The sequence below is a fragment of the Setaria italica genome, chromosome VI (genome assembly GCF_000263155.2).
Source record: "Setaria italica strain Yugu1 chromosome VI, Setaria_italica_v2.0, whole genome shotgun sequence".
Taxonomy (NCBI): Eukaryota; Viridiplantae; Streptophyta; class Magnoliopsida; order Poales; family Poaceae; genus Setaria; species Setaria italica.
The window spans coordinates 32,220,747-32,243,206 of record NC_028455.1 but is presented as its reverse complement, the minus strand read 5'-3'; the positions used below and the strand labels follow the sequence as shown (position 1 = coordinate 32,243,206).

The 22,460-nt window shown below is 49.1% G+C and overlaps 2 protein-coding genes, 1 long non-coding RNA gene and 2 pseudogenes across 4 annotated transcripts; 3 read left to right on the top strand and 2 right to left on the bottom strand.

Moving 5' to 3' along the window:
- Positions 1–3,737: 3,737 nt before the first annotated feature.
- On the top strand, positions 3,738–5,728 carry LOC111257751. Its single transcript, XR_002678332.1, has 4 exons — positions 3,738–4,019; positions 4,118–4,205; positions 5,160–5,264; positions 5,387–5,728. It is a non-coding gene; the product is annotated as an uncharacterized LOC111257751 (long non-coding RNA).
- Positions 5,729–7,965: 2,237 nt separating this feature from the next.
- Positions 7,966–10,773, top strand: LOC101766283 (serine--glyoxylate aminotransferase). Of its 2 annotated transcripts, none has more exons than XM_004973781.4 (6): positions 7,966–8,115; positions 8,882–9,098; positions 9,210–9,494; positions 9,586–9,952; positions 10,079–10,289; positions 10,371–10,773. In XM_004973781.4, the coding sequence occupies exons 2-6, from the start codon at positions 8,891–8,893 to the stop codon at positions 10,506–10,508; spliced, it is 1,209 nt and encodes a 402-aa protein (XP_004973838.1). In that variant the 5' UTR covers positions 7,966–8,115; positions 8,882–8,890; the 3' UTR covers positions 10,509–10,773. The 2 variants fall into 2 exon arrangements, with proteins under 2 accessions (XP_004973838.1, XP_004973839.1); XM_004973782.4 differs by having other exon boundaries at positions 8,017–8,115; positions 8,868–9,098.
- On the bottom strand, positions 10,749–11,419 carry LOC101767249 (annotated as a pseudogene).
- A 3,892-nt stretch (positions 11,420–15,311) lies between these two features.
- LOC101771801 lies at positions 15,312–15,875 on the top strand (annotated as a pseudogene).
- Positions 15,876–21,160: 5,285 nt separating this feature from the next.
- Positions 21,161–21,831, bottom strand: LOC101765869. Its single transcript, XM_004973779.2, has one exon. The coding sequence runs from the start codon at positions 21,757–21,759 to the stop codon at positions 21,337–21,339; it is 423 nt and encodes a 140-aa protein (XP_004973836.1). The 5' UTR covers positions 21,760–21,831; the 3' UTR covers positions 21,161–21,336.
- Between the last annotated feature and the right edge of the window lie 629 nt (positions 21,832–22,460).

Genomic DNA, 22,460 nt, shown 5'->3' with positions numbered 1-22,460 from the left:
CGATTTAGCCTAGGGGTTGTGCAATTAGTTTTGTAATTAGCCTATATTTAATACTCCTAATTAGTGTTCAAACATCCGATGTGACAGGATCCTATCTCCCAAGTACCCCCTAAACACGATGGTCTATCAAATGATCAGACGGACAAACAACCACCATATGTCTTGTAGCTAATAGTTGGAAAGTCTAGTAGTGATATGATAGTCAATTAAAAGATAGATGGCTAGCAAATATCCATGCCTTATCATTTCTAATTATCACGTTAATCTTTCATAATTGTAAAACCTAACTAAAAACAATCACGAAGCCATGAAGGTATGGAGCGAACGCTCTGAATCAGCACAGGTAGTCGGAAGTTTGTGTGCATTCTAGTTGCCTTCGTCATGTTGTTGTTGGGCGCTGACGGGGCTTTCCTAATTAGCGCGCGCTAAGATGGCTTCCCGCCATTGATTCCCGACATTCCAGCCATCGATTCCCGACAGCTTCCAAACTTTTCGTTTTGGGAAAGTTTTAAATCCTGTAACTTTTCATTTTCGAAATATCATAACTTATGCACATAACTTCGATGCATAACTTTGTAAATATAACTTTTTTATAAGATAATTTTTTAGCACAACTTCAATAGCATGTAGAATTTATGTGTACAACTTCTAAGTACAATTTGTAAGAATAACTTCGAATTTTGTTTTTTTGGAAAGCTCTAACCTATATGCACAACTTGTACGCATAACTTTTTTCTTAACAACAATTTAGGTGATAAATTCATAATACAACTTTCATGATATAATATACATAACTTATATGCGTAACATTTGTGCGGGTCAGCACATGGTCGTGCTCCACGTGGGACCCACTGGCTGCTGCGTCGCGCGCCGCAAAGCGCTGTTCAGGTCCTCTTTGGTAGGGCTCCGGCTTAGAGGAGCCAGTGGAGCCACTTTTTTTTTCTGATTTCTCCATGTAAAATAGCTCTGGCTCTTGTAGTGCTCCACGAGTGGAGTCATTTTTTATCAAATTGTTTGGTAGAATTTCAATTGGAGTCCCAGGAGAAGTTGGGACTCGAGCCTTGCAAAGGGCCCTGAATGTTGCGGCGCTGATGAAAGCCGGAAACCGCCGAGGCCAGCAAGCCCCCGAGCCAAAGGTGCAAACCAAAAAAACGGCCCGCCATGAAGCGCGAACAAGACACATGTGCCCCTCCCAGATCGGCAGAATGGCACCGAGCCACCGAGCCCCCCGGGTCGACAGATGGCTGGCCTGGCTGGATAAACCGTACACCGCCCGGAGGCTCGGTAGCCCCCGCCGGACGCAACCTTCCCCCTTTCCTGCGCGCGGTCCTCGTGCACCGCGCGCCCCCACCGCGGTAGTTGCGCGACCCGACCCAAACCCTCCCCCGCGCGCACCCACCGCCCCAGGGGCCCCGCGCGCCAGCCACACGCGCGCCCGGGAGGCGAGGAGCACGCCCCGCGCGCCGGCCGCCGCGCCACTTGGGGTTGGCGCTGGCCGCTCACCTGCTCTGCCGCCGCACGCCTCCACCTCCACTCCACGCTCCACGCCAGCCAGCCTCTGACGGCCGGAGCAGCACGCGCGGGCGCGAGGCCGCGGCGCTTTTCGCCTGGCCGCCTGCTGCCGCGCCTCCCCGTCTCTGCCACTGCCGTGCCGTGCCGAGCCGCTGCCGTGTGCGGAGCCGTGCCTGTGCTGCTGCCTCTGCCTGCAGGCGTAAGTCTTACCGACCGGTTACATCACTGCACCGCGGCAGCAAACGTGTCAGCGCGGACCAGCAGCGGGCATCCGATGCGGCCGAAGCGCGCGCGGCAGCACTGCCGTCTGCCGTGGGCCAGCAGTGGCAGTGACCAGTGAGCTCTCCCACCGTCGTGCCGGCCGAGCAGGATGAGTCGACAGACACATGCTGCTCTGGAGTTTGGTGGTGGGGTGACGGCGATCTGCTTTGACCCGGCGGTTATCGCCACAACACCCCACTTCGATTCCAGGCCGGCGTTCTCCGCATCTGTTCTGTTCAGTCCGCTGAACAGGGACGGAGGAGGAAGAAAGCAGCAGGACGATGGTCTCTGCTGTACGGGAGTTGTAGCGAAGCTGGTGCGTGCAGTGCAGCGTGCCTGCCACAGCACTCGCGCCGCGCGTGGCGCGTGCCGACGAACAGGGGGGGATCTCGGTCCACGGTCTTTGCCCGCTCCCCGCTGTGTGTGCCCTGACACCCCGACCTGCCCTTTTGCTTTCTCGTCCTTTCTCCCATCTCCATTTCGCGTGTTCCGAGGCGCGCGCGCGGGCGGGCACCACACCTCCGCCGGAATCCAGACGTCGGACGGGTCGACGCAATCATTGAACCGCCAATGAATCCACCACAACGCTACGCTACAGGCCAATCCGTCCATGGCTTGGCTCTCTTGTCGTCACAGGACGCCAAAGGATTATGGGTTTGGGATCGATCGAAAACCAGCCCGGGACCGGGAGGGAGGACCCGGACCGGAGCAGAGCAGAGGGTAACCTGATCTCGCGGTGAGACGTGGAGTCTGGGCTCGGCAGATTGGTGGTCGACGTCGACGACGAGATCACGAGACGGCGACCACCATTGGCTGTAGTGCGTGGTTGCCGAACGGAGGGAGTCTGGTGGGAGCCTGCAAAGGATCTTGCGCCTTTTCTATGTTTGTTCTTCCTGGACCCTCGTCGTGTCTGACCCGGGCCCCCTTGCCACAATTGTCAGAGCCTTCCTGTCCACTAGATTTATAAAACCTCGACTGCTAGTCTGCTACTACTGCTAGTCTATACTTCAACAGACCAACGGTGCTGCTGCATCACCCATTACTCCACCAAAGGCAGCATTTACAAAAGGGTATTGGGTATACGCTTCAGAATACGCATTGTATCCAGTGAAAAATACGATACACAGGAAGTGACGTATACGGTACTTCGCAGTTCACGTTTTAGTACTACTAGATATGGACCGACGCTCGCGTGGATCCAAGTTTTGGCCCAGTTCCACGCCTGGGCTGATGGGCTGGCCCACGTGACAATCCAAGAAATAGAAACCATACCCACACTACACAACACACACCAGGCCGAGCTATTCTGCGAGGCCAAATTGATCCTCCGGCCGTCTCGGCCCGATCTGATGCGTGCGACAAGCGAGCTGAATTTACTGAACCGGACAAAAAGGCTACATGTGTACTTATAAAGATCCAAGATCCAAAATAATTGAAAATATATTTTACGCAAACAATTTCTCCTATACCTCTCACGTTGGACCCACTGCGCAGGTCAAAGGGGTGTGACAGGAAGGGGGAGATGGAAAAAACAACCAAAGGAAAATGATTCTGCCAAAATCGAATTTTTTTTTGACACCGCGCTTTCTCCAACCCGCCCGACGTATCCACCGCAATCCTCAAAATTTTCACCATGAATCAATCATCAGCCTTAATAATGTACTCTTTCCAAATTTGTGGTTGTAAACTACCAATATCCCTACCAAATAGACCATGTCGGAATCCAAGCAAATCACAAATCAATCATCGATCATCGGTAGAAGGTTTCCATTTACGATCCCCCTACCATCAAAGCCACATCGAGAAGACCACATCACTGGTGATTTTGTTTACCCGCTCGCGTACCCACGCTTGTCCCGCCCGTCAATCCAGCCCGCCGATCGCGGCTACTCTCTCCTCACTCTTTCCTTCTTTGTCACGCCCATCCCATCGGCCATCGCCTCCCCATTCGTCTGCGCCGCCTCTCCTTTCTCCTACACTCCCTGACCAGTCCGGCCTCCCCCGGACTCCCTCTATGAACGCTGCCCCACGCCTTGACCAAGACACCGCACGACGGAGCTCCTCACCGCCTTTGCCCCACGCTTGTTCATCCTCCACCGGCGTGGCCTCCTCCACACTACCGCACCTCGCGCGCTCGCCTTGGTAGCAGCTTAATCCGACCTCTGTGCAGCCGCCGCCATGGATGCTTCCCCAGGGCGATGTCCAATGCCGATTCTGAGGCCCCTTGCATCACATGATGACATCAGGTAAGACGACACCCTGATTGGATTTGTGAAATTTACTCGCGTTATTGTTGTAGTCATGTTCCCCTATTCTTGGTGTTCTTGATCGTCATTTGTGTCAGTTTCTGGAGGAGTTTCTGCAGGAGAAATAGCAACTTGGGCCTGTCCTATAGCTAATGCTATCTATCTGAGGCAGGATGTTGAATCAAGGTAAGAGATAATTTGGTTTCATATTACTAGTCTTGCTCAGATTCACTAATTCATCTGCTCTCTTCCTGTATAGGAGCCGACTTTATAAAAAGAGCTATCTTTAGGCACATTGGATGATTAAGTAGAACTTCCATATTTCTATATCTCAGTACATGATGGAATTGTTTGCATTCTGGAAAATAATAAATATCGTAGAAATAAGGAGAATATCAAGCATACTTTAACAGCTTACAAGTTCAAATCATATGCATTCATTGCCCCGGATGCCTAATTTTTGTGGAAATGGTTTTGGACCATTGAATGGGATGCATCCTGCGGTATGTCAATTAAAATTGTTGTACTTTCATTAGGATATACTCTGTAGTCAAATGAACATGTCTTTAAGTGTCACGAATGGAGCAAATAAACTACCTTCAAATCTACTTCTAAAACTATTTATCAACCATGGATGCACGCATGAGTTCCAAAATAAATAGACCTGGTATATTAGATATATTAGGCAGGAGTATATTGATAAAGCCTTGCCTGTTCGAAAACTATATTCGGTATTTTTCTTAGCTTGTTGATCAGAATAATGCATGCTTATCAATTCAAATACTTAGATGTATCATCCATATATTTTACTTCTGATCAAATAGGTAGGTTCATTTGTTTTGCTTAATGCGTTGGATTATTTTAGTTGGAGACAGTGAGACCATAGATGGGCATTGTAGTGATTAAGTTAAGCTATGTTTGTACTTATGTCATTTCACCAAGTGTAGCTGGCTATGTTGCTTGAGTGATTAAAAAAACCTATAACCTGTTCCTTTTAATGTTTCTTAGATTTTGCTAATCTTTTAGTCAGCTTATAGCACTGGCATAAATTCAGTTTATCCGTGCCAATTAGATTTTCTAAATGCAGCCACACTGATGGTTTTCAACAGAGCTGTGATATGCCAGTATTAGTGTTTGTAGGCAACATGAGCAAGCATCCCTGCGTGGAGCCATCAAGTTGCATCTTCTGCACTCATCTCTATCAAGGTGTTCATCTGATTGGTGGTATGAAGGAATGTGGTGCAGGTGCTTGATTCTGCCTAATACAATTAAATATATTTTTCCATTCTGCACCATCATTTTTGTGATGTTCATCTTTCATCAGATTTGTTTGATTGACATAATCTATTTTTCCCATGACATGGTAGGCTAGGAGGATAAGGTTGGTAGCCATAATTGATGATCTCTTGCAAGCATGTCGGGCAAAAATAAGTAAGCCACCAAACCTGAATCAGGATTGGAACTGGAGTGTTATGATGGGTTTCTTAGATGTAAGCCTGACCTACAGTCCTTCTCATGTTCACTCCATTTTACTGATTCCATATTCAAACGTCCTGGCTTGGGGATGGGGCACATACATGTCCTCCTCTAAACCCTTATTCCTATGTTTTCTGGTGAATTCTGTGGCATTTGTTGTGATTAGAGATGGTATTCTTGGTCATGGAAGGCGGAAATACCCAATGAAGGAAATGTCTTTTCTTAATTGAGTTCACATGGTGTGCTTGTACCAGATGATAAATGATGCTCGTTTAGCCTTCTCTGTTTTGCACTTGGTTGTAATTCTCCTCGCTTGTAATTCTATAGCACATTATTTAGCTGGTTTGGGTGTGAGTTTGATGCCGGGTGATGTCTAAGTTAATGGCCTGACGTGCTACCTGGTGATGTAATTAACTTGGTGGCAGACAATTTGTCATTAGTTTAAGTTAATGGATGCATGTTCAATCTTAATAAATAAATTGAGTAGTGAGAAATGATCAGGGTGGAATGATAGGGTTAAGAGGTAGAAGTAGGGAAGGAGCTGGAGAGGAGTAAAGAGAAAACTAAAGTAAGAAACCATTCACCTGTTTTTTGTCTACACTTTGTTTCTAAAAAAGCCATCATGGTACTTTCATCCTGTTGAAGTACTTGGCAATTTAAGTAGTTTAAACCTTGATTTAATAATACGTTTAGATAAGTTCTATGATTTTGCTATTTATGCTGATTAAATAAATATATCAGTAGTCCGAGTCTGTTTTATGAAAGTAAAATGTAAATCATGTTTTTGTTTTTTTTTTAAACACGTGCGGCACGCACGTGCATTTTACTTGTCTCTGAAACATCAATGTCTCGCACAAGAAACACTGCACTGGATTCAACAAACGTGTACGGGTGCTTGGTTGCTGACCACGCACAGCCACCACGCCACAAGTGTGGCGCCGCCGCAAAAGCTGGTTGCTGACAAAGGTTATGTTGTGGCAGCTTTTTTTCTTCATGATTTTGGCCAAAGTTGTGGCTCAAGAATTTGCCGCCGCATCTGCGGCTTGGCAACGTGCGGCCCGCGTACAAGCGGCCCCTACATACATTTTGCCTGATTTTTTTGGTAGGATATTTTGCTTGATTGAGATTTGCGGCAGAGGCAGCATGGACACTTCCGCCCTCATGCCCTCACTTGAACATTCACAGCTCACCTGCACTAGCTGTTACCTCCCCCTTCCCATCATTTTCTTTTGTTTTCAATTCAACTCTGAACTCTCTTTCTTTTTCAGGCCTGCTCAAAAATCATTTTTGTCGTTTGCATAACTAAAAAGACGACGACGCACGGGAAGGAAAAAAAAATGGTGCTGGGTTTCCACGGACACCGCCGAGCCCAAGCGGGAGGGGATAACGTGCCGCGCCGAGGGGTGACGTGGCCGCATCCGCGCCCGTCGCCTGCAGATTGGCACCCACTGGAGCCGAGCTAACCCGTACGTGTCACCTCCATCCGCTCATCCATGTGGACCTTTTTTTATAAGCATGAATCGATGCATGTTTTTGAATCGTTCATGAAAAGATGAACTCCATTTCTTGAATAGACGAACCGGTACATGACTGAGACAGGTAGGACAATGATTCGCTTTGCGGCAAAGAAGCCCTTAAGAATTGGGCAGCAGATTAGGACTCCTAGGACCGTCGCTGTGGCTGAAACAGCTCTAGTTGTGGCTCCTATGATGGAACAACTTTTTTGGTGGAGTTAAAGCTGTTTTGAAAATTATTTGGCAAAACGACTTCTTCTATATTTTTATGAATAGATGTAAGAGGTCAAATGTCCTACATTTTTGGACTGCTACTCCAACGAATGACTCTAGGGAACGCGATTTCGCTTCTCTGCTGGAGCCATTTTTCATTTTTCATGGACCGTTAGGCTCCGGCGGGAGCCGTTGGAGGAGCTGAAGTGGGAGGCCTTCCAAAAGGAGCCTTAGGGGTGTTTGGTGGCCTTAGGATGTTTGGTTCTTTAGTCTGGACTAAAGTTACTATCACATCGAATATTTAGATACTAATTAGGAGTATTAAATATAGACTAATTATAAAATCAATTGCACAGATGGAGACTAATTTGCGAGATGAATCTATTAAACCTAATTAGTTTGTGATTTGACAATGTGATGCTACAGCAAACATGTGCTCATCATGAATTAATTAAGCTTAAAATTCGTCTTGCGAATTAGTCTCCATCCGTATAATTAGTTTTATAATTAATCTATATTTAATTCTTCTAATTAGCTCCTAAAAATTCGATGTGACATCAACTAGAGCTCAAATATCAAGCACCCCTTACTTTCAAAAAGAATTGGGCAGCAGCGGCTGCGGCGTCATCCGCGGACGCTGGAGCGCTGCAAGCCACTCCCCTCCTCCCAGTCCCCGGGGGCCGGAGCTCTGAGGGCCTCTCCCGCCAGGGCGCCTTATCTGCCACGCGGGACGGGGGCGGGGCCCACGAAAGGATCGTCCTTTGGACATTGGCTCCTATATAGGCGTCGTCATCCCAATCCCCCTCCCCCCAGCCTCCCGTATTTCACATACGTGCGCGGCTCCTTTTCCTCCTCCCTGCGGTCTGCGAGCAAGCCACAGCAGAACAGCACAGGTATGCGCGTGCACCCTCGTCTTCGTCTCCGAGCAAATTTTAATCAGCGATGATGGTGCCGTCTAGATTATCATGAATTTGCGAAAGATTTGTGTTTTAGGAAGGAACAGGAGAAGTTTCTGTTCGTTGGTTTTAAGCATGAGTTGATCGAGCTGGCTTTGTCTGGCTGTCTCTGAATGTTTGTCTTTATCCCGAACGAAGTTATCTCTCTGAATATTGTCGCTGCTAGGCATGCCTTTGCGTGGTTGACTGACGTAGCTCGGAGGCATCGGGACAACCTATAGTTGATGAACCTTTGCATGAGCAGGAAGGATCTTATCTCTTGCTGGTTTCGATAAAAACGATGACAGTATTGAAGCCCTTTTGGCTTTTGCCCTTGAGCAAGCGATTTAAGGATCAATTAGCTAACAGGCTTCACATGTAAGAACAATTTAGAAGAAGATAAAATGGTTTTTTACGCATAGGAAACAATTTACCATGTTACTATTCTTACTATTTACATTAGTTTTTGCCATAATTTACATCCTGAAAAGCATGTTTGTGTTCACAAGAACACCGCAATAGAAAGGTTTCAGAGAAAACGAGCAGCTCTTTGGAGGGCTAATGGGCCTATTCGTGGAAAAAAAACGCTGTGGGGCTCTACCTAGGCCCATTAGAAAGCTCACGCTAGATGCCCTGGCAGGTATATGCCGACGGGGCTGGGCCGACCTCGACTGCTGTGTGTTTGACTGGTCTCTTGCCTACTCACACAGTCACACCACTGCAGCAAACAAAGATGGCGGACTACGTGTACGGCCCTGGGCGGACCCACCTGTTCGTCCCGGGCCCGGTGAACATCCCGGACCCCGTCATCCGCGCCATGAACCGCCAGAACGAGGACTACCGCTCGCCGGCCGTGCCCGTCCTCACCAAGATCCTCCTCGAGGACGTAAAAAAGATCTTCAAGACCACCACCGGCACCCCCTTCATCATCCCGACCACCGGTACCTTAATAATCTTCTTCATCTGCATGTGTTCATAGCGAGATGTCAATGCACATTGTAGCAGCTCGATCGTGTGAGCACTGAGCACACTCGTCGTGGCTCGCGTTGCAGGGACGGGCGCGTGGGAGAGTGCGCTGACGAACACGCTGTCACCGGGTGACCGCATCGTGTCGTTCCTGATCGGCCAGTTCAGCCTGCTATGGATCGACCAGCAGCAGCGCCTGGGCTTCAACGTGGACGTGGTGGAGAGCGACTGGGGCCGGGGCGCCGACCTCGACGTCCTCGAGGCCAAGCTCCGCCAGGACACGGCCCACACCATCAAGGCCATCGCCATCGTCCACAACGAGACCGCCACCGGCGTCACCAACGACCTCGCCACCGTCCGCAAGCTCCTCGGTCAGTCCATGATCTCCTCCGATACTCCATGCATTTCACTCCCGATCGCACATATATATAATTATATATATACATATATACATCTACGCAGACACGTACCGGCACCCGGCGCTGATTCTGGTGGACGGCGTGTCGTCCATCTGCGCGCTGGACTTCCGCATGGACGAGTGGGGCGTGGACGTGGCGCTGACGGGGTCGCAGAAGGCGCTGTCGATGCCGACGGGGCTGGGCATCGTGTGCGCCAGCCCCAAGGCGCTGGAGGCGAGCAAGACGGCCAAGTCCGTGCGCGTCTTCTTCGACTGGAACGACTACCTCAAGTCCTACAAGATTGGCTCCTACTGGCCCTACACGCCCTCCATCCAGCTCCTCTACGGCCTGCGCGCCGCGCTCGACCTCCTCTTCTTGGAAGGCCTCGACAACGTCTTCAAGAGGCACAAACGCCTCGGCACCGCCACCAGGTGCGCACGCCTTGTTCTGCTCTGCTTGCATCGGTTTCTTTCTTTCTTTCTTCGATGCAAACGACGCAGTGTGGTGGATGAATTCATGACCGGAGGCTGCTCCATCGACCAATCTTGATTTTGCAGGCTGGCAGTGGAGGCGTGGGGGCTCAAGAACTGCACCCAGAAGGAGGAGTGGTTCAGCGACACGGTCACCGCCGTCGTCGTGCCGCCCTATATCGACAGCGGCGAGATCGTCAAGCACGCCTGGAAGCGGTACAACCTCAGCCTCGGGCTCGGCCTCAACAAGGTCGCCGGGAAGGTGTTCAGGATTGGCCATCTCGGCAACCTCAACGAGGTTCGTATGCTTCCACTGTTCTGCTAAAGACGTCGATCCTGCATTGCAATCTGAAATAACATTCACTGTTCTGCTCTGCAGCTGCAACTGCTGGGGTGCCTGAGCGGGGTGGAGATGGTGCTCAAGGACGTGGGCTACCCGGTGAAGCTCGGCAGCGGCGTGGCGGCCGCGGCGGCGTACCTGTCGAATTCCACGCCTCTGATCCCGTCCAGGATCTGAGCTCCGCGCACCGACACGACAGTCACACAAGGCAAAGCAAGGCCAGCGACGGCCAGAACAAACGGAACCGGGCAGCTCTGTCTGCCTCTGCCGCCTGGCACTGGCAGAGCAGCCGCGTGCAGTAACTATTGGCTATACTCTCTGTGTATGTAAAGTTAGTTTTCACACTCGGCTGTGCTAAGGAGTATAACTTTGTGAACTGCAGCTTTTAATTAAGGAACTGTCTGCGTGTAACTCGGGTATTTCCAAACATAGTTCTCACAAATCATATTGCCCAAATTATGTCTCCAAGTAATTACAGAACAAGCGCAAGTACATGAATTAGTAGAAAATGCTGTAACTCAATGTAAAAAATAGCGGTAACAAATACGAAACGCATCAAAGTTTAGCAATCAACAGCAAGTAGCTGCTGTGCTCTGTTCTGAACTTTTAGGCAGCTTTGGCGAGCTGGCCGAGCTCCCTGTCGACGGCCACCTTGAGGAAGCTGCCTTCCTCGACGACCATCTGCACGGGGAGGAACCCAAGCCCGTTGGCCACGGCGAGCATCACCTCCCTCATCTCCGCACGGAACTCGTCAAGGTCCACCTCGCCGCTGCCGTCCCTGTCGAACCGGGCGAACAGGCCGCGGTAGAGCGTGGCGATCTCGTCGGGCTGCACGGCCGCGTCGTCCACGCCGAAATGCTTCTCCAGGACCCGGAGGCTCATGAGCTCCCCGGCATCTCCGCGTAGGAGAGCAGGCCGTCGTGGTCGGCGTCCAGCGCGGCGAACCGGCCGTCCACCGACGAGTTGAAGGCGCGCTCGTCCTCCACGAAGCTCCGGACCGTGCTCCCGTCCAGGATCTCCACGCTCATGTCTGAACTCTCTCTGTGATCTCGCTCTTGGGACGTGTTCGGGTGAGTGGTGTTTGCTCTGGTTTGGCTCGAGGTTGATGAGATGCAAGGGCGATCGGTCGTTCCTTCCGGTTTTATAGGCTCGCGGGTCGCGAGTGCGGTGGAGGCGCGTTTGGGCTGACGGTTTTTGATGACGAGTTGGGTTGGGCCTGCGGGTTTTGACGTCGGTAGCTTGGAAACGACGCGAAGTACTTTTTCTCTTTGGGCCCGTGCAGCCGTGTTTCCTCTCTGGGTTGGTGGCAGTGGCATGTTGAGAAAACGTGTGCCCCGGGTCGTGCTGACAGGTTGGGCACCATGGGGCGGTTTGGCACCAACGGTTTTTGGAGACGGTTGCTGCGGACGAGGGTGGACGGCATTCTTAGGGGTGTTTGGATAGCATGTGCTAAATTTTAGCATCTGTCACATCGGATGTTTGATACTAATTAGGAGTATTAAACATAGCCTAATTACAAAACTAATTGCATAACCCCTAGGCTAAATCGCGAGACGAATCTATTAAGCCTAATTAATCCATCATTAGCGAATGGTTACTGTAGCACCACATTGTCAAATTATGGACTAATTAGGAACATCGTGCTAAACTTTAGCACCTGTCACATCGGATGTTTGGATACTAATCAGGAGTATTAAATATAGTCTAATTATAAAACTAATTGCACGGATGGAGTCTAATTCGCGACACGAGTCTATTAAGCCTAATTAGTCCATGATTTGACAATGTGGTGCTACAGTAACCATTTGCTAATGATGGATTAATTAGCCTTAATAGATTCGTCTCGCGAATTAGACTCCATCTGTGCAATTAGTTTTGTAATTAGTTCATGTTTAGTCCTTATAATTAGCATCCGAATATCCGATGTGACCCTGCTAAAGTTTAGCACTTCGTATCCAAACACCCCCTAAATAACGTGTCTCGTAGTTCAATCTCAAAGTGGTACTCATTTCACTCTATTTAACCAATTACTTATATAATATTGTTGGTTAAAATTTGGAAAAAATAAGTAATGATAGATATTTCGAATTGGAGGGTGTGGATTATTGCGACAAGTGGCTCAACAGATAAATAGACTTTGGGATTGGCCTTTGTCTCCTCATCTATGCTTGACATTATATCACTATTGTACATAAATTGTTTCCATGCAAATTAATGTGAAACTTTATTTTTCTCATCCCTAATTAGTCACTAGAAATTTGGCAGAGCATGTAGCATAGCTAGGCAAAATAAAACTGAAGCATCATAATGACATGTGGCTGGTACATGGTAAATTAGTTCCGAGAGCATACTCGCAAAATTGTAATGAGTTGATTGTTGAACATTTTTGATAGTAGTAATAAATTGATACTATTTATGTGCATAGCTTCGCTACTTCCATAATTACTCCTATCGCATGGGGTGTCTTGTGTTTTACGAGGTGAACAAAAGAGGTATATAAAGAACACATCAGTTTGTGCGCTGAAGGACAATAATGTTTATCAAAGAATAAAAACTACCATATATACACTGAAACTAACAGAAGTTGTTTGAAAATTTTCATATCCATATGCTTCAACATTAGATCCCATTTAACTTAGGAAAAAGTGGGTGTTCCTTCTTGTGTCATTTACCTCTGATAACGAATTTAGATAGAGGCTCAAACCTGCTCCAAAAGTTTCTCAGCAAGGTGCTCCGACAATTTAAAATTTCAGCACTTTCTAAAGCTCTGCCTCTGACCATTCTGCGTCTTGGGATGCCAGATTGACCCATTTAGATTTTCCAATGGTAGATATATGAAGAATGTATTATTATATTTTATTGTAGAAAAAGGTATGTTACTTTATTAGATATGTGCTAAAATTCCATTTTAACAAACAACCAGTGTCAGTAACAGATTACGGATGAGATAAATTTGCGTATACCCAATTCCAATTCTATAAAGGAAGTAAGGATGTGGAAAAGAAAATCAACATACCTTAAACACAAACCATACTGGCAATATGATTGCATTTTGCGTAAGTTTCTCAAGCTGAGTTGTATTTCGAGCGGACTAACAAATGGAATGAAAGAATCAGTTGACTTTACTTCTGCGGGATGAATTTCCTATTGATGGAAATGATGTTGACCTAGTAGTTATCATACCAAGATTCTTTCCGGTATTTTTTGCTATAGATAAGAGTTGGCAAGTCTACCTTGTTATGATTAGTACAAACGTGGGTTTCATGTATGTTTTTTCTACTTGCACTAAGAATGTAGCAGATATTTTGTTAGCTATATCCATACTGAACTCTGCTTGCACACACTCTTCAACATCCATGACCTATAGCTTCACTGAACATTTGATAGCTAAATTAACTTTGAATTTCAAAGAAACAATTTCGATACAAACTTCCCAACAAAGATTAATTAAACTAAATAATATTGATAAGTTGTAGCATGTTATATAAATCAGAGGTATGTAGTTTCATGAATAGTATTATAAATATAATTAATAAGAGGATTGATCCGATAAGTGTAGTTAATTCCGTTCACCTTACTCTTCAGACTATTATGCACAATATTGAGTTATCAACATTTTTCTTTTTGCAAATACAAAGATAGACTTGGCAACATATCAGATGCATAATAATATACTTAAAACAGGGTTGTGACATGCGTACATGTTCTGTGGAGGTGAAGTAGTTGTATTGTGCTTTGGGTACCTCGCCAGCATTTTGTTGTAGCAGATTACTGCAGCGTGTTCCAGTCATTCACGATGATGCTCTCACCCGACAGAGTGGGAGTAGCAGGACCATTACCGTCTCGTAGCGTTATTGACGCAATGACGCCACAGTACTCGGCCCTTGCCGGTCATTCCATTGTCTACTCTTCCCATGGGCTCGCCGATGCGCATCGCAAGGTGTTGGATCGCAACGCGCGCATCTTTCAGGGTGCGTGCCCAGTGCGCGCTCCAGGTTGCCGTACTCACGATTGGAGGTTGCTCCACTCCTCGCCGTGCAGGAGCACATCACCGTTGCCAAACATGTGAAGTGCCATTCTCTCCTGGATCGAAGTTGTCTGCCCGTGCTGAGTTCTAGGGAGACAGAGGCAGTAGGGATATGGGCGGAGAAGGTCGTCGCGCGTGAGGAAGGAGAAAGAGCGAATGCGCCTGCCTTGTTGTGGCATGGAGGCGGCAGCGGCGGCATAGGTGGCAAGGACATTCCATAGCGGAGCGGGAAGGCTGAATGCGCCGGCGTGGCGGCGTTCTTTTCCCTGGTTGGGGGATTGAGACGCTGGTGGAGCGGGCTGGAGAGAATTCGTGAAGACTCGAGTCGACGGTTGATGGGCCGACCGGACCCGCATCGGATGGTCATTATTGCAAGCTCAACAGATCGGATGGTTAACGGGTTAGCGGGCGACGTGGATATCCTACCCATGTTGGGAATGCACCAGCTCTAAATGAAGAGATTTTCTAAAATTTTTTCTTACTCGCTATTTTTTCTTCTTCACCTATGCCAATTTGTTATGCCATACCCATAGCCTTCCACACTCATCACTTCTATTATACATCCTTATAGTTTTATGGAGCCTGATCTTTGATGTGGCATCTTCTCCCTTTTGCTTCTTTAAAGGTTAGCCAGCGGTATGAATTTCTATGGATTATGATCGATTCAGAAGTGTTTTCCCTAAATCAATATGCTCGTGGCAGTTGTAACCTCTGGTCTCGGATAATAAGGTTTTGGCTGTGAATCAAAAGCCCGCCATCCAAACCGGAGGTTATATCCTTCAAAACTAAAGATTTTTCAAACAAATCAAAAGTTTTGGCCTGAATCCAAAGTTTTTATTATTCGATTAATTCGTTTTGTCATAAACTGAAAGCCTTTGTTAATGCATAATGAGCAAGCGACGGCGTGAGGGGAGGCACATGCAAGTCCACGGTATTGGTCTACTGGAGTCAAAATGAACCATGACAGGTGGAAGTCAAATAACAAGCCGTCGTTGAGAAAGTGGCCACTTGGTATACGACCAAGGTACCCAGTGTACCATGTTGATCTTGCTGATCTCCTCAACGTGGCTGGGCCATTCCAAACTTTCCTGAACTACCTGCAAAAGACCAATGTCATTGAAACTTTTTAGAGCCCGAACAACACCAAAGCGGGCATCACCATCTTTGTCCCCAAGGACTCAGCGTTCGCCGCGCAGAAGAAGAAGAACACCCTTGCAAGGTTCGCTAAGGACCACTGCTCCTGGACCACGTGTTCCACAAGTTCTACTCCCTGCCTGATCTCGGCAAGCTCAACAGGCGCAACCTTGTGGCCACCTTCATCGGCTCACGGTACACGCTCAACCTCACCGACGACAATTTGCACTATCAAAGTGATGTCGATGAGGTCCAACATGAAGGTCATCAGTGCCTTGTATGTGAGAGCTCCAGTTGCTGTGTACGAGGTCGACAAGGATCTCCTGCCAATGCAAATCTTCAAGAGCCAACATGCGCTGACGTCGGCCGCTGGTTGGGACTAAGAGCATCTCTAGCAATCTCCCTTTTCACGATCCAACTAACATATTGGGAGAGTTGATAAGAAAATAGTGCTCCAACAGTCTCCCTTTACCTTTCCCTTTTCCCAATAATTATTGGGATAACCCAATAATTCACCCCAACTCTTCCTAGATAAAGGAGGAGCTGTGACTCTATCAATACGGTAGTTGGATTGGGATGAGATTATTGGGATACTACAAAAGCAACTCTCCCAATAACGGTGAAAGTGGTATTGGGATATCCTATTAACTAATTATTGGAAAATATTTATTGAGGGACTGCTCGAGATGCTCTAAAAAGTCATGGAGACAAGGGTGTTAGAACTAAAAGAGTAATAAATTCCACAAATGATCAAGTTTACTCACTGTAAAATAGCATATGTTTTTTAGATAATGAACACAAAATCCTACTTCATTTCTCTCGTTAGGAGCCGGTACACCATTACAATTATTACATGCAGTACGCGACCCCACATGAATTCAAACATAAGTTTTTCTAAGTATCAACAAGCCTCTCAATAGATTATTCGTAACTAAAGAGCCATCCATTATACACAGTATCAACAAGCCTCTCAATAGATTATTCGTAAACTAAAGAGCCATCCATTATACACGAAGAAGCATCTCCCGTATTATTCGGTATGCCTGACTCATCAGCTCTTTTGATCTTCACTATACTGCAACCGCACTCGGTGTCCAAGGCAGGACATTCTCCTAATTAGGACTCGAAAAAAATTGATTTGTATTTATCAAATACAATTGTATTTGTCATGGATCGTACTGTAGTTGTCGAGATTAGCGGATCAAGACTACGGCAAGTAAATTTCCTTTATGTGCGTAAGGCTTCGGATGGTGGCGTGAGAGGACACAGGGTTAGACTGGTTCGAGCAGGAATAGCCGTACGTCCAGTATGAGGAGCTGCTCGTGTTACTCACGCGAGATCTAGGGGTTACAAACGGGTGAGAGAGGGAGCTGGTCCCAAGTCTCTTGGGTGTGCACTGATGCTCGTGAGGAGAGGATGTGGGTTCTGTTGGCTTGAGCGTCCCCCTGTCTCGGGGCCCTAGTCCTCCTTTTATAGTGCAAGGAGAGCACAAGAGTTACAGGTGAGCCAGGCGTTCGGAGAAGTGAGAGAGATAAGCTAAGTAAAGTCAAACACGGGGAAAAGGACCGAGTCCCCAGGTCGCCACCTTCTTCTCCGACCTTTGTCTCCCGTCAGCGCGGTCGCCGGAGGGGGGCGACTGCCGTTGGATCCTGTCGGCGATCCTCTGGTCGACCATCGTTGCTAGGCATGATGATGATGTTTGGCCACCGCAACTGTGCTCGTCGTGGGGGACGTCCGTCCTCTATAGCCCTGCATGTTGACCGGGAGGCGCGGACGTCGTGTCCCTGTCGCCGGACTGAGCGTGAAAACGGGCGGCGCTCCCTCCTGTGCTGGGGGACGCATGTAATGAGTGCCCTACGGCGAACAAGGGAGGCCGCGGCCGCTGTATCCTGTTGTGGCGGAACCACCTCGGATTACCTTGATTAAAGCACAGTTAAGTCGCCTGACACGCGACACTCATGCCTTAGTCAAGTTAACTTGAAGTGCCGTGGGATTTCATCCGATTAAACCACTTAACAGGACCGGATTAGCAAAACTCACATGAAGGCGAGCGGTTTCAGAGAATACAACAGATCCACTGAGTTAAACAAGTTTGACAATTTAGTCCAACATCAAAACGAAAATCAAAGTTTTACAAGATTCAAAAGTAGCAGAAAGGTAAAATTAGCGGAAGCTAGCGTCAGGGGTCGGATGTCCCTGATGAGGCCGATCAGGACATCAGTGATCCCTTTCCTCGCCGTCCGAGGAGGGATCCCACTCAACCGTCCAACCCAGAGGGAGCTAGGGCGGCCAAGTGACAACGGGAGCAACCTCAGGAGCTGCGACTTCACCTGAAAAGAGAGCCACAAACAAGGCTGAGCTGCTAAGCTCAACAAGACTTAACCGACCGGTGGTAAAACTACTCCACCACGTCTAGACATGCAAGGCTCTTTGGCTAAGGGGTTTATTTGCCAAAAGCGACTAGGTTAGATCCTTGCTTTTAAGTTTTAGCTCAAATTCTAAGTTCATTAACCAGTCTACGTTGGCATCTTACTCCAAACAAACATAGACCCAACTTTATGTATATAAGCTAATCATCAAGACTATGTCATCATCAGACTCTTTCATTACTCAGTGTAGCATAGCGATCAAGCAGTCTCAAACTGTGAGAGGCAGACGAATCGATTCGAGTTTCTTAACCATGCATGGCGAACCTAATCTCACGACATCCGTGCACCACAAGGGTCGCTTCCTGTGTCCACCGTCCCCATCAATTCCCAGGCACGTGTCAGGTCCAAACTTCCCTTGGCATGCAATGCTCCACAGTCCCGGCCTCTACCGTATTGTGACCGCACTTGCATCCACATGATGCACCATGGGAACCTTATTCCAGGGACAACAGGGGTATAAGCCACGTCCTAGTTCAATCAGGTACTAGGCTTCCCCATCCCATACTTGGTATGAGATTAGTACTTTCAAAACACTTGATCACGAACACCAACACTGTCGGGCCTTAACAGATTCCATAGACAGACGGGGCGATCAACCAACCACCAAAAGAGTTAACCAAAACCTTGCCCCGTCCATCGTCTTTATAGTTGTAACAGAAGGAGAACAACCAACTCCTATAACTCGCGAGCGACAGTAAATCACTCGACTTTTACCGCTTCCTATTTAAGCATAGTAACTACTCGGTCCAACAACTAGTGTTTAATTCAAATGACTATGTCATGCATCTAAGGTTGCAAACAACTCCTATACGTAAATGCACAAACATGAGAAAGAAGGCATGCACAAGTTTGGGAAACTTTGGGGTTCATGCTCCGGGGCTTGCCTTCAAGCGAAGGGGAGGGAAGCGGGTCTTCAGCTGGTGCGACTTTGACTTCTAGAACTGGTAGCTCAGCTACAGCTCCGTCTTCTGGCACCAGGTGTAGCTCGTAGACGCCGTTAGCAAGACGAAACTCTACACGAATGCAATGCAGGAGTTAGTGTTTAGACGGTTATTTCAACAGCAACACTCGCAAGTCTTAGCCCAGAAACTTGTAGCAAAGCTACGGAAAGAGTGGGGGGGGTCAACCTTCAGTGGATAGAGAACAAGACCAAGGGTCAGATTGAAAGAAACTTATAATCTGACCCTTAAACCTTAAGGGATAACTGTGTTTGGGGTCCTCAGATCTATTACAGAGAAGTCCCTAAAATCTTACACAGATACCCTCGGGTCAAGGAAAAAGATACAGCCGAGTCCTCGGGCGAAGCAGATAAGGGTCGGCTAACAGACAGGGTCGGGCGAGATGGAAAGAGGGGTCGGGTGAACAGCTAGGGTCAGGCGAACCGGTAAGGGGTCGGCAGCTTACCTTCGGTTTATAGGTGAAGCCTTTTGGGGTCGGGAAGGAGTAGACTTGAGCGGAAGGTCTTAAGCACTAAGGCTTTGGTGGCGGCGATGTCCGGCGGTGCTCCGGCGGCGGCGGAGCTTCTTGTGAGCAACAAGGAAGCTCTAGCACAGCGCGGAGGAGCAGGCGGTTGGGTGGATTGGGAGGGGCGGGTGTTGAGCGAAGATGAAAGTTCCTCAAGAACTTAGGTGGCGGCGCTTGAGCACAAAACAGAGGAACAAGGCGGCGAGGCAACGATGGTGAAGGGAACTCTAGTAGGGCTCTGGCATTCCCTTTTATAGCTGCGCGGAAGAGAGAGGGAGTTGGAGTAGCATGAAGACCGGAAGAAAAGGAGGGAGTGCGCTGCCACGGCGGCGATTGAGCGGCGATGGGCGGCGGAACAGGACTTCGGAGATAGCGTCCTCGGCTATTGGGCACGAGGGACAAGGCGGCGCAGGCGCAATTTTGCCGGGGTTGAGGTTTGGCGGAGGCGGGCGTCGTCGTGCGGCGGATCTGATTGGTGTGACAGGGAGAACGGCGTTACAAGCGAGGTTGCAACAGGTGAAAAGACATGCGGGCTGTGGCTGCGCGGGTGAGAGCGACTGCGTAGAGGCGGCGGAAAAGCCGGAAGGCATCGGGCCTTGCAGTCGGGGTTCCGGTGAGATGATGATGGGCGCGAGCCGCGAGGCGGTTTTGACGCAGCAGGCGGCAAGCTCTGCTACAGCGGCGTCGGAGCACCAAGGCGCGGCCGACGAGGGCGCGAGCGAGACGAGGCGCTGCAGAAAGGGTTGCAGAGGGGCTTCCGCTGTGATTGGGGAGGAGGGCGCGAGAATCCATCCTATCGCGACCGGCGACTGGGCGAAGCGGCGGGCGTCGGAGAAGTTGAGCCACGCGGCGGGGGAGCTCTGAAGCTGTGCAGGCCGCTCGAGTGCGTCTACCTTGGGAGATCCGGGGAAAAGATTGCGGGTCCACCCGTCAGTCTCGGGTTCTCCTCTGCTCCAGATTGAGAGGGACACTGTTGTTGAGATTTAGAAGGAACTGGCGTGGTGAGTTGGAGTCTTCAGGGGTCGGGACCGGGAACTGGAGTGGAGCACTCCTGCTCGGGAAGAGCTGAGACAGAGGAATGGTGGGACTCGGATTAAGATTAAGTCGAAAGATTTAACCGGGGTCGTTACACCTGTATGGTCGTGGCTACAGTGTTTCGCCCGGGTACTTGTGGCGGGTCATGTTGAGGAGCGCGGGCGCCTTTCTGCGCGCCAGAGCCGCGACGCATTTATGGTGAGATTGGTGGGGGCCCACGAGATCCGCGCCCTCGTCTGCTGGTCTGCGCTCGAGGCGGATTCTTGTCATGTGGGCCCGGATTAGTCCGACCCCCTGCGTCTGGGGTTGGGCGAGGCGGAGCCTTGCGGCGAGGGGTCGAGCGCATCCGACCCTGGGACCGTGGGTCGGACGAGGCGGAGTTTTGCCAGCGGGGGGTCGGGCGTGTCCAACCCCGGGACCTTGCTTCGGGCGAGGCGAAGTGGAATACTCCCTGCCCATGCGGGATCGGCGGGGGTTTCTGTTGTTGCAGGTGGGCCTGGACCTCTATGATTATTGTTTAAGGGGCATAAGGAGATCATTAATATTTACCTCAACACGTACTTTTAGTAAAAAAGGAATTATGAGCCATATTTGTCAAATACATCCATATCTTTTAAAGTTAAACATCGTATCCCAGTTTGCTATTATAAATCAGATGGCAATAAAACCATAGAACATGTGTGAGTAGCCATAGGAATAATCGGAGCAATTCTGTTTCAATAAATTAGTCTTGCAATTACATGTATAATGTCTTTGTGTAATGAAATAAACAACATGGATGAAATACACTACATATTTTCGTAGTAACACTGTAACTCGATGTAAACATTGCAATTACGACACTTCAAAATTTAGTAATCTATACTACTCCGAGCGAGTAGTGATCCATCAGTCCATGTCCATGTGACTGTGAGCTTTACGCAGCTTTGGCGAGCTGGCCGAGCTCCCTGTCGACGGCCACCTTGAGGAAGCTGCCTTCCTCGATGACCATCTGCACGGGGAGGAAGCCGAGCCCGTTGGCCACAGCGAGCATCACCTCCCTCATCTCCGCACGGAACTCGTCACGGTCCACCTCGCCGCTGCCGTCCCTGTCGAACTTCGAGAACAGGCCGTGGTACAGCGCCCCGAGCTCGTGGGGCTCAATCGCGGCCTCGTCCACGCCGAAGTGCTTCTCGAGCACCCGGAGGCTCATGAGCTCTCCGGCCATCTCCTCGTAGGAGAGCAGGCCGTCGTGGTCGGCGTCCAGCGCGGCGAACCGGCCGTCCACCGACGAGTTGAAGGCGCTCTCGTCCTCCACGAAGCTCCGGACCGTGCTGCCGTCAAGGATCTCCACGCTCATGTCTGAACTCTTCCTGTGTTCTTGCTCTTTGGGACGTGTGAGTGTGAGTGATGAACTGATGGTCTGCTCTGGTTTGGGGCTCGATTTCGATGAGATGCAAGGGCGATCGGTCGTTCCGGTTTTATAGGCTCGCGGGTCGCGAGTGCGGTGGAGCCAGGCAGCCAGCCAGTCTGTGGAGGCGCGTTTGTGCTGACGGTTTTTGATGACGGGTTGGGTTGGGCCTGCGGGTTTTGACGTTGGTACTTGGTAGGATGCTGCTGGGTGTTGGTGGGTAGCTTGGGACCCCCCCCCCCCCCCCCCCCTCTCTCTGGTGGCAGTGGCATGCATGTTGGGCCCACGGAGAAAACGTGTGCTGGACAGGTTGGGCGCCATGGTCGCACCAACGGTTTTTCGAGACGGTTGCTGCGGACGAGGGTGGACGGCATTCTTCAAATAATTTTTTCCCTAAATCCATATGCTTGTTTGCAGCTGTAACTTGTGGTCTCGAATAATAAAATTTTGGCTGTGAATCAAAAGCCCGCCATCCAAACTGGATGTTATATCCTTCAAAACCAAAGATTTTTCAAACAAATCAAAAGTTTTAGCATGAATTCAAAGTTTTTGTTCTTTGATCAATTCTTTTTGCCATAAACTGAAACCCTTTGTTAATGCATAAATGAGCAGGCGCCGACTTGAGGGGAGGCACATGCAAGTCCACAGTG